The sequence below is a fragment of the Lissotriton helveticus genome, chromosome 12, assembly GCF_964261635.1.
Source record: "Lissotriton helveticus chromosome 12, aLisHel1.1, whole genome shotgun sequence".
Classification (NCBI taxonomy): domain Eukaryota; kingdom Metazoa; phylum Chordata; class Amphibia; order Caudata; family Salamandridae; genus Lissotriton; species Lissotriton helveticus.
In genome coordinates, this window is record NC_136073.1 from 738,799,152 (window position 1) to 738,811,512 (window position 12,361).

General features: G+C 42.2%; 1 protein-coding gene across 3 annotated transcripts in view; it reads left to right on the top strand.

Moving 5' to 3' along the window:
* Positions 1–12,361, top strand: part of SV2A (synaptic vesicle glycoprotein 2A) — a 349,950-nt gene that overhangs the window by 317,011 nt on the left and 20,578 nt on the right. For all 3 annotated transcript variants that reach the window (XM_078670410.1, XM_078670409.1, XM_078670408.1), the window contains exon 9: positions 6,326–6,490. In XM_078670410.1, the coding sequence (XP_078526536.1) occupies positions 6,326–6,490 (165 nt within the window). The remainder of the gene's footprint in view (positions 1–6,325; positions 6,491–12,361) is intronic.

A 12,361-nucleotide genomic window follows, 5' to 3' on the forward strand; every position in this document is an offset into this window, starting at 1 on the left:
TTTTGTCTTGAAGAAGGAAAAACAAATGTATGGTAATAACCATATAAGTATCCATTTATAAGAATTAACTTGTTCTGTCCCTGGAGGAACAGAATCTACAGTTAAACACAAGAAATACAAGTATAGATAAGCATCATTTTTAAAAGCAACCTGGATATTCATGACTGCTTCTGTGCTGCTGTTTCTTTAAACTAAATGTACCTGTGAACTCAGACTGTATAGCCACAAAGTGGCCCTGAGGTTTAGTGGCTTAAACCTCCCCTGTGTTCAAATACATTTCCAAAACTCAGTAGTTAACCAGCCCAGCACCACCATGCTTGCAGTTTGTGGCACCTATGAACTGAGACCGCAAATTCCTCTCAATCCAGATTGCTTCCTGTGATACCCTGCATGGACACAAAATAAAAACATCCTCCACTGCTTAGACCCTTGCAACCGGGTATCTCAAGAGCTAGTTGACCCCCCCTTCCGCCCCCATGGTGAGTATTCACCTCTCCCATGTTTCCCTGAAAGAGAGCTCTGCTCTCTCATGGTCATTCTGCTACTGTGGCATTTTACTGATAGGCTGTACGTTAAGGATTCAAGCAAGCCTGGCTGAAGACGGCTGTAATGCCAGAAACCGGTCCTAGGAAGCTTGAGTCCGGTCCAGGGAAGGCATGGCTTGGCAGTTCGGGCTGGACTGTTCCCATGAGGCACAGGGTCAGACTGATTTGCATATGGCCATGTCTGAACTGGGGTGGCAGAGTGGGCTAAAGAACGGTGATGGATCAAACCCAGATCTGTTGACTGGGTGTGAGTGTTTGATTGGTTCAGATGCTCCGTCCATCACCACCCCCTTTTGTACCGCTTTGTTCGCCATAAGTTTGGCAGGGTATGCTCAGACGTGAGTCCCTTCCTCACTTTGCCACTGGATTCAAGCAAGCCTGGCTGAAGACGGCTGTAATGCCAGACACCAGTCCTAGGAAGCTTGAGTCTGGTCCAGGGAAGGCATGGCTTGGCAGTTCGGGCTGGACTGTTCCCATGAGGCACAGGGTCAGACTGATTTGCATATGGCCATATCTGAACTGGGGTGGCAGAGTGGGCTAAAGAACGGTGATGGATCAAACCCATATCTGTTGACTGGGTGTGAGTGTTTGATTGGTTCAGATGCTCCGTCCATCACCACCCCCTTTTGTACCGCTTTGTTCGCCATAAGTTTGGCAGGGTATGCTCAGACGTGAGTCCCTTTCTCACTTTGCCACTGGATTCAAGCAAGCCTGGCTGAAGACGGCTGTAATGCCAGAAACCGGTCCTAGGAAGCTTGAGTCCAGTCCAGGGAAGGCATGGCTTGGCAGTTCGGGCTGGACTGTTCCCAGGAGGCACAGGGTCAGACTGATTTGCATATGGCCATGTCTGAACTGGGGTGGCAGAGTGGGCTAAAGAACGGTGATGGATCAAACCCAGATCTGTTGACTGGGTGTGAGTGTTTGATTGGTTCAGATGCTCCGTCCATCACCACCCCCTTTAGTACCGCTTTGTTCGCCATAAGTTTGGCAGGGTATGCTCAGACGTGAGTCCCTTGCTCACTGTGCCACTGGATTCAAGCAAGCATGGCTGGAGACGGCTGTAATGCCAGAAACCGGTCCTAGGAAGCTTGAGTCCGGTCCAGGGAAGGCATGGCTTGGCAGTTCGGGCTGGACTGTTCCCATGAGGCACAGGGTCAGACTGATTTGCATATGGCCATGTCTGAACTTGGGTGGCAGAGTGGGCTAAAGAACGGTGATGGATCAAACCCAGATCTGTTGACTGGGTGTGAGTGTTTGATTGGTTGAGATGCTCTGTCCATCACCACCCCCTTTTGTACGTTAAGGGGCAGCTTGAGTGCAGAATGGACTTCCATGACCCTTTTACACCCCTCTGGCTCTGTTCTAGCGACTTTCTGCAGTATGGGGCTGTTTTGAACATTTCTTGCCAAGACTGATTTTGATTTCCAGTCTGGCCTTGTAAATAGGAGGCTTTTGATGGCACACTGGTTACTCTACCTGGTCCTAATAAAAAAACAAAGATACAAATATAATAAAAGAGCAAATGTGAAATAAAATTATCTTTATTAGATTGGCCTTTTAAAGGCTAGACCACATGCTGCATATCACGATGAATGGGTTAGCTGCAGAGCAGGTCTGAAAAGGAAACAGCAGAGCCTAAAAGGCACACAAGGAGGTGTTGTGGAGATTTCACATGGTGTGTATCGTGATCGCAGTGTCTCCTCTGCCAGAATATTCTCAGAATCACCCAGTGGGACATTGATTCAGCCATCAGGGGCCAGGGAAGAGGATGTGCCCTTTCCCCCCATTTGTTTGCAGTTTTTGGACACTGATTAAACCTAATAACAATACCGCCAGGAGGAGTTGTGATAGGTGGCTATATAGAACGAATTACTTTCGCATCCCAAAATTATTATTAATTCTGTTAAAAGTTGTAAGAAGCATGTTTCCAGTACCAATGGATGTGGCTTACCCTGACTATTCTAAGGATAGATTGAAACTGAGGTATGGTCGCTGTGTAATAACATGATAACTCCAACTGTGCCAGGAGCTACATCTGCAATCCCCAGATCAGAGTCATAAGGATCAGATCAACTAGTTGACATCTTGTTTCAGCAGAGACTCAGGCTATGATCACATACAAGGGAAAGGCATATCTCCACACCCACCTGCAATCCTGCATAAAAGCATCCACTGCTTTGGTCTTGGGGTCCAGTGGAGGCTACATTATTCCATGAGCTTATTATTTAGCCTGGATGCTAACAGATCTGTCTCCGAAGGTCCACATCTCTGCATGAGCACAGTGAAACGTCTACGGTCCAGTATCCAATTGCCCATGTCCTGAATAAATCTGGAATTCCAGTACGCCACACGTTCTTGTGACCAGGAAGGTACTTCACTGCCAGTAAAAGCTGACTTTCCAGGTAGAAGAGCCAGCTTTGCCACCATTTTGCATTGAGTGCCCCCTAGTTGGGTAATGTACTCGACTGTGGACACATGCATTTTCAAGAGGATGCAGCAGGACACTGTCTTTCGTCGTTAACTTTACCACAAACAATCTCACCAAGAGCTTAAGGCATTTGATGTGGAGATCTAACTCAGCCTCTGACCATCTGTCTCACATAGATAATTCCAAGACCTGACCCCATAGCCTCATCGGCTGGCATCCAGCTATATGACCAGGTCCAAGGCAGAACCAAAAATTGCTCTCCTGTTCCATGCCTCCATTTGATCTAGCCACATCCTGGTTTCCTGAGACTGAGTGACCCTCTCTGAGCTGCTGAGCCCCTTTCTCAGATGAGTACACTTCAACGACTGATGGTCCCTGTAGTGCAGGGGTCCCGGAATGATTGCTCGTAGGCAGGATTAAAGCTATCCCACAATCTTGACTAGTTGTCCGAGGGAAAGACTGTCTCTGTCGGACCCTTCTGAGCTCCTTCTGGATCCCCACACTTCCTTTGTTGGCAGCATGACCATATGGTTGCCTGGGTTTATAATGAAACCCAAGAACACACAGAGTGTGTGGGGATCATTACTGACTTCTGGTTGATCCTGAAACCCAGGGCCTGGAGAACAGCAATAGCTGTGTTCAAGTTGAACCACTACTGCTCTTGCCTCTGATACATCACCAGATTGCCTTCCGGTAAATGATCAACCTGACCCCTTCGAACTTCAGGAACTCCACCACAGGCCAAAGGAGCTTGGTGAGGCACGATGAGGCTGAGCTCAGAACTGCTCGTCCAGCGGAATTGAAGTAATTGCCTTAGTGAAGAGAAGATGAGAACGTCAGGTGGGCATCCTTGAGATCCAGACTGACCATCTAGTTCCCTGGGAGCAGGATGTCCCTGAGCAGTTGGGTGCCTCCTTCTTGAAATCCAGGAAAGATGCCACTTGTTGAATTCTCTTATGTTTATTCCAGGCCTTTGTCCCTTCTCTATCTTTTTCATTAGGAAAATATTGCTTAGAAAACCTCTCCGATGTAAGGTAGCCCTGCGAATGGCTTCTTTCCTCTCTATTTCCTAAACCCCGGTGTCTATCACACTGGCTTCCTGATCCAAGAAAACGAGTTTCAAAGTTTGACAGGGACGCATAGAATTCTATGTGAAATGTTTGCACTATCTTTAAAAAATACAGGTCCCTCGTCATAATCGCTCCACTTGGTAGGAAACACCCAAGCTACTGCATAGATTTAGAAGGGAAAAAGTGATACTTACAACAGAAACCACTGGAGTTGTTTAATGTATGTTCCTCTAAATACGCTGATGCTTCCTTTGACCCTATCACTCCCTCTGGTGTGAAACAGGGTCAGAATGACGTGTTGCCTAGCCACCTGTTCTTGCTTCCTTGTCCTTTCTGGGGACCATGTTAGCCGTACCAGCAGGCCAACATACCCTGCTTCAACTACCTCCTGCAAAAATAGTGCCTACCTCAATATTTTGAGTAGATGGTTTCACCTTATCCAAAGTGATGAATGTTGCTTTAAGCTTCCCCAAATGTCGTGTAAGTGCTGAGCACCTTCTATGTGTTTTAGAATTAGAAAGTACCGGGGAAATACTAGGTTTTTGTCAACCACTAAGCGGTGTTCAGAAGGTGTCCAAACAGGGGGGCCAGCCTGCCTGTATAGTCTATATATCTTGCTGCTACCTGCTGGAGCCTGCATGGGAGGATCACTGAAAGGGAGATCTAAGGGTGCTGAATTGAGCCTGCTCAAAATAGCAGATGTGGGCCACTGTGCTGACAGCCAGTAAGATGCAGAGCCCCTGGATGCTGAGTTAAAAACAAGGAGTACTTGTTCACCAGCTGGCTCAGGAAGTGCCCTGTAGCACTGCTGGATGCCAGTGTGTGTTTTGGTAGGCTCTACTATTTGAGCACACGTGTTCAAGCATCCTGCAAGGTGGGTCTTCTACAGTGGGGTGCATGCTGCCAAAGAAGGTGCAAATCACTAGCCCAGCCTGCTAGCTACCTGGTCAAGTACCACCGGAGAACATGCACTAATAGTTCAATTGTATACCAAAATGTTCAGTAAATAAACTAAGCAGCAAAGAAAGAGGGGAGGAAATGAGCATGGCAGGTGTGTATGGACATTATCTTACCTACCCCGCTACACATGGTTATGGATGACTGCAGGTGTGCATTGATGCCGTTATGTTTGTGTGCATGTTTTTCTCTATATGTTTGTGGGAGTTTGAGGAAACGAGTCTCTCTAGGTGCCTTGGTCAGTATACATGTATACATGATATAGGTGTGCTGCAAGCACTCACCTTGCAAACGCCAAATCAGTTGGCTTTGTCAATGCTGATGGAATTTGCTGATTTTCTCTTTTCTCATGATCCCAGGCCCAGGGTGGCAGTTTCATGCAGTTGCCACTCAATATGTGAAAAATGTCTTTAAGTTCCTCCTTCCACAGACCAGATTGTGACCCTGGTTATATACTCATGCATCACATCTACATACGTCCTGCCTTTACATAATGCACCTGACAGAATGAAATAACTCTAAAATACCTTCCCTAATGGGGGATACAGATTGCATTCTTGGCCTTTCACTCTACAAGAGATGCCTAGCAAAGACGAAGCCTCACTCAGGTTGCCGCGTGAAGAGATCCTTCCAGGTGGAGTGTGAAGTTGTGAAGCTTTATCCTGGGGGGGGGGGGGGGGGGGGAGGATAATTTGTGCCAAAACTTTGGAAACCAAGCAAAGTAGCAATAGTTCTCTGCGTGGGAGGGTGTTATTACGTGAAAATCTGTACATTTATGAGTGTTTCTAATGCAAAAGTAATTTATGTTGAGTCATTCGCAAGCTTAAAGGTAATGAAGTTATGCACTCGGTTACGAAGTATGCGTTCGAGTTGCCGGAGCAATGGAGTTCCGGAGTTCCTTACTAGGAAAAGCAAAACACAGTACGCACTTGTATTCAAAATGCAGGTAAATTATAGCAACCAACTAAATCTGAGAGCGAAAACTATGTAAGTGCATAGATATAGGAAAATCTCGAATCTCTGTGAGCAATCAGTGGCCCATAGACACCAACTACGCTAAACACACTCGCATAGACCCACAAATTTCGCACAACACTAACCCTGCCAATATGGTTGTGGCATAGTTGTGGTATAAGATATATTTAGGTATACATTGAGTTGGACATGATGGTGTCTTCTATTCTTTGAACTGATGCTGCAACTTATCATGTGAAAACAGTATATTACGTATCGTGTACAGGCAACCGTTGGGTTTATGATTCCATTATGCTGCTTGTAATCAATGGTTAAATGACATATTGAAACAATGCTTGTGTTGTCAACAGCTATTACGGATTGACTGTCTGGTTCCCCGACATGATCAAACATCTGCAGAACATTGAATATGCGTCGAAGACGAGGGTATATATGCGCGAAAGAGTGGAGCATCTAACTTTCAACTTCACACTTGAAAACCAGGTCCATCGAGACGGCATGTTCTTCAATGACAAGTAGGTTATGTTAGAGATTGGGGATGCCAGGGTGGGTATGGACAAGCAGAGAGACTGCCTGAGCCTGATCAACAAAGCTTGGTTGAAAAGTAAGCCTACTTTTGTTATAGCGGCAGATTAGCTTCCAGGCAAATCATTATAGCTCCCGATAGGCTGTGACGTCTTTGGTAGTGGGATTGGGGACGCTGCCAACTACTTGTAAGGCAGAAACAAACTGACACTACACAGAGGTGAACAGTTAAAACTAAAACTATAAATGACTGTTCTGAAAGTGTGGGTTTGGCAGCAGAAATAAGAAAGAGGCTGTTCCACCTCAAAGGTTGTCACGTAATACTGTACACCGCACAGTGGAGAAAATCAAGATTGTTCAGGTTGAGCCAATCTGGCTCAGAAAGTGAAATTAAAAACCAGGTTGTGGTTGTGGTTGTGGCGCAATTCAAGGGCAAAGTATATATGAAACCGGCATTTACGTGTACCATTCAGAAGCGATACATCTTCATAGATACATATGAAACAATCTGAAGTGGTACACTATAAAACATAAACTAATCAGATGCAGTCCACCATCATACATATATGACTATTGCCCCCCCCGCCCACTGTAGCATCACCTGACTCTTCTGGCACTGCATGGTCACACAGGGGATAGTGCAATATTGGTAGAATTGATTGTTTTGTTTAATTATCATTTATATTGTTTTAGTGACCCTATACCCTTGTCCTGATGAAGCCTATAGAAATGATTGGCTGAAACGCGACCGCGACTGCGTCACCTTTGATGAGGAGTCCCTTAAATATTGTGTTGGTCCAAAATGAGATCTAAGCGCCCTTTAAAAATGATTAGTTAGAGGTGTTTCACTTCTGGCGCTGTGAGGACTTCCTCTGAGTGTATTACTTTGAGTTAGGAGTATGCACTGTAGGAATTTGTTGTTTGCTTTGGGTATACATATATATATTGTATTGTTGTATAAAACCTCTTTTGGTTCATGTATGTATTGTAGATGTTGTATATGTGGTGTATATAATGTATTATGTATTGTATATAGATATGAATGTGATTTTGAGTGTTTTGCCTTTGTTTATCCTTCATTAAGTGTATATATCCATTTATGTTGATTGGTGCCCTACCCCGTCTTTTGACACATACATTTTTTCTTTACTTATGGATATATAGGACATGCAAATATAATATTGAACATCAGGGTAATTAGTAGTACCTTGTATGCAAATAAATGTTGAATTGATCCCTCTGTACTTCTTTTTGTTTATATACATCTTGGATGTCTTTTGCTCATGTATAGGAGGGTGATTTGGGCATAACCCCTTTTTTGAGTTTCTTGTGCCAACTACTTGTAAGGCAGAAACAAACTGACACTACACAGAAGTGAACAGTTAAAACAATGACTCTGTCCTGAAAGCGTGGGTTTGGCAGCAGAAATAAGAAAGAGGCTGTTCCACCTCAAAGGTCGTCACGTAATACTGTACATGCAGTGTGATGGGCCATACTTATGGGTATATCATAAGTTACAAAAGAGAGTTAGCTGGTTGCAATGGTGACAAGACAAAGTTTGACTCAAAAGGCATTTTGGAGCGCCTTTGTCAATGGTGGAAAAGCTTGTGAGGAGGTGGTCCGTGGAACGTTGTATACTAAAACACCGCACAGTTGAGAAAATCAGGATTGTCTAGGTTGAGCCAATCTGGCTCAGAAAGTGAAATCAAAACCCAGGTTGTGGTTGTGGTTGTGGTTTTGGCGGAATTCAAGGGCAAAGTATATATGATCAGGCATCTACGTGTACCATTCAGAAGCGATACATCTTCATAGATACATATGCAACAATCTGAAGGGGTACACTATAAAACATGAACTAATCAGATGCAGTCCACCATCATACATATATGACTATGCACCAATCAGAAGGGGTATATCATCATATGTATATTAAGAGATAGGCCAATTTTTTTATTTATTGAGTTTTATATAGCGCTGGCTAGACCCGGAGGTATCAGAGCACTTTACATGAGGAAGAAACATTGTTTCTGAACATGGTTACAAAGTCACAACAGTTACTGGAGAGTAGTTACAGGAATTACACGAGTACAAAAGCATAGCATAAACATGAGGTAACAAGTAGGCAAGGGGAGAGAAGATTATGGGAGAGAGGGAAGGAATAGGGGAGGTAGACGGAGTATGATGGAGGGAAGAGGAGGGGAGGGTGCAGGAGGCACAACGGGGAGACGAGGAAAAACAGTGTCCATCATCCGGCAGGGTAGGTGACGGCCTAGGGGGTGAACCAGAGCCAGACTCGTCTATAGCTGTGTGTGTCTGCTCCACCGGGCTTCGGCCAAAGGTTGCTCGTGCACCGCAGTACATACAGAAAGGTTATAGTTTCTGCCCTGAGGGGGGCATAGTTCAAAAGTTCCATTGAGCGCGCCATTCACGGTGTATGGTGCTGTGCTCCAAGCGGTAATGGGATCAAAACCCAGGCCTCCGCTGTATGAGACTCCCTTGTCGCTGTGGACTCTCTCAGAGGGGTCGCTGAGACTCTAGGGCATAAATGCTGGATCCCTCCCAAAACAAAGGGGAGCATCATACATACATGTGAATCATTTGGAATCTGTGCATCATGAAACATACACATGCACAAATTAGTAGTGGTATATCACTATACATATTCTACTATACGCACCAGTCAGCAGTGTTGTCTCATCACATTCAAAGGCAGCTATCTGAAGTGATATACCATTATAAGTACCAGCATCGAGTGGTCATTGGTTTCTGACGTTAGCATCTACAGATGTTCATTCTGATGTCTCTAAGTTTCTCCGGGCAAGCTTATCTATTGAGTGTCTTCGCTTTGAGTATTCAGGGTGTTTTTCTTTACCTAAGGAAGAACACTGCATGCTCAGATTTGTGAGGTACTTCCCCAATCGATTAATTTGCACATCGGCAAAGCAGGACCACAGAATTAAGGGGAAAAAAGACTACATTTACTGATCTGATCTCTGGTAAAATCAAGACCTGATTTACATATGGCTGGTCCCTGGCTGAAGTGGCATCGTGGGTGAAAAACGGACTGACTGGAATGTGGCCCTAGTGATTAACTAGTGGATGAGACTTTGCCAAGGATGTCAATAATCATCTTTGTTTTTGCCTAAATACAACGATGTAGGATTCACAGATATACGCAGATATACCAGCTGCATCACAGGACTCAAGCTGTAACTCACTGATAAGGGCTAACCATTCCAAAACCACTTCAGAGTTGCCTTTAATCCAGTTTAGAGGGGGGTAGCCTGGCAATTAGGGCACAACTGATCCTATTGAAGCAGAATCAAGGCTTTGCATATGGCTGGTCTCTGGCTATTACAAACAGCAGCAGAGGAGCAAAGAAGACCTGCACTGAAACCCCTATGAATAGTGGTCTGCAAATAGGCTTATTATGTGCTACAACAGACAGCACCCCTGCTGCAAAGAAGTGCATTTATTGACACTGTAAAAAACGGTAACAAAAAATATTCCCCCTTGACCTCTATAATCCTAGCGATATACCTCCAACACTTTAACTTTTATATTTTAATACATATGGGCAAACAACATTTTTTTTGAGTTTATAGTTTTATTATTTTTTTCTTCACTTTAGTTATATTTCTTAGTACAAAAATTTCTCATTTGTCAATTTATCATATCAATTTATATATTTCCAAAAAACACATAATATAAAACACATGATTCTACAATACAATCAATAAAAGGCCATTCCATGCAGAGAAAACAATATATGAAAAAATGGACATTCTCACAAATACATCCATCACATTCTTATCATACATACTACATTTATTCTTGATTCTGCGTCTGAGGGATCGCAGATAGAAGTGCGATTTGATACGCAAGGTCGACGCGTTTCGGCAGTCTAAAACCGCCTTCCTCAGGACCTTTCTTGCAGAATACTCATGTATTCACAAACGATATTTTATAGACCCTGCATGGTTGGGTATCTTCAATTTTATCAGTGGAATATTTTCCAACTTCAGGCACAGATTTCGGGGCTTTATTTTTATAGAGCTTCCAATTATACCAGGTATTGACTCTTCCACTAGTTATAATTATGACGGATTGTTGTGTTCATTTATTTATTTAAAGACCGATGTTTATCTTCCATCCAAAAACGCCTGACCCTTAAATCCTGTAGCGACTCTTTTCAGTGATTGCAAATGCGAGGGGTTGTTGTGTTTCTTTGTTTAGAGACCGATATGCATCTTATTTATAGCTGATTTAAATTCCTCCCGCAATAACGTCTTCTGCCAGGGGGTGGTTACCGCGACCTAAGTCATCACCGCCGCGACCCTCATTGTTTACTCTCGGGGAGATGTAAGTTAAATACTTTTGATTCTTCTCCCGTCCGGTCGGTATTATTTCAAACAAATACACCCTCGTACTGCTGCAGAAGACGTTATTGCGGGAGGAATTTAAATCAGCTATAAATAAGATGCATATCGGTCTCTAAACAAAGAAACACAACAACCCCTCGCATTTGCAATCACTGAAAAGAGTCGCTACAGGATTTAAGGGTCAGGCGTTTTTGGATGGAAGATAAACATCGGTCTTTAAATAAATAAATGAACACAACAATCCGTCATAATTATAACTAGTGGAAGAGTCAATACCTGGTATAATTGGAAGCTCTATAAAAATAAAGCCCCGAAGTCTGTGCCTGAAGTTGGAAAATATTCCACTGATAAAATTGAAGATACCCAACCATGCAGGGTCTATAAAATATCGTTTGTGAATACATGAGTATTCTGCAAGAAAGGTCCTGAGGAAGGCGGTTTTAGACTGCCGAAACGCATCGACCTTGCGTATCAAATCGCACTTCTATCTGCGATCCCTCAGACGCAGAATCAAGAATGAATGTAGTATGTATGATAAGAATGTGATGGATGTATTTGTGAGAATGTCCATTTTTTCATATATTGTTTTCTCTGCATGGAATGGCCTTTTATTGATTGTATTGTAGAATCATGTGTTTTATATTATGTGTTTTTTGGAAATATATAAATTGATATGATAAATTGACAAATGAGAAATTTTTGTACTAAGAAATATAACTAAAGTGAAGAAAAAAATAATAAAACTATAAACTCAAAAAAATGTTGTTTGCCCATATGTATTAAAATATAAAAGTTAAAGTGTTGGAGGTATATCGCTAGGATTATAGAGGTCAAGGGGGAATATTTTTTGTTAGTGTTTTGCTTTTCCTCTCTTTCCCTGACCATTGCAGTAAAAATAGAGGGGGTCCCATTCTTATGTTAATACTGTAAAAAACGGTTCCATGTTTAAATATCGAAAACAAAAATATAGTTTACAAAAATATTGATGTAAAAATATCGATTACAAAAATATCGACTCCCTATACTTAAACAGGTAAGTACAATAATATCGAATCAAAAATATAGATGTAAAAAATATTGACTTTAAAAAATAATATAACTTAAATTAAATAATATTAATATTATTAACAAAATAAATTAAATTACATTTATATTTTAACTATTTATAACAAATAAACTTAATTTAATCAATATAAACATAATAAATGTGTACATATACTTATTTTTTCTTAAATACATTTTATTATTATCTTTATTTAATTTATAAACTTTAATAATTATATAAAAATAAAATAAACACATATATAAAACATTTTGAATAAAATAAAATATTCTATACTTAATTAACACATTAAAGTATTAAAAAATAATAATACATACATTTAATAACAAAATTAAAACATTAGTAGTTAAAACATTTGATAGCGAAGGGGTAAAAATTACTATTCCCACTCCAGTGAGTGCAACAGTAGGGAAAGC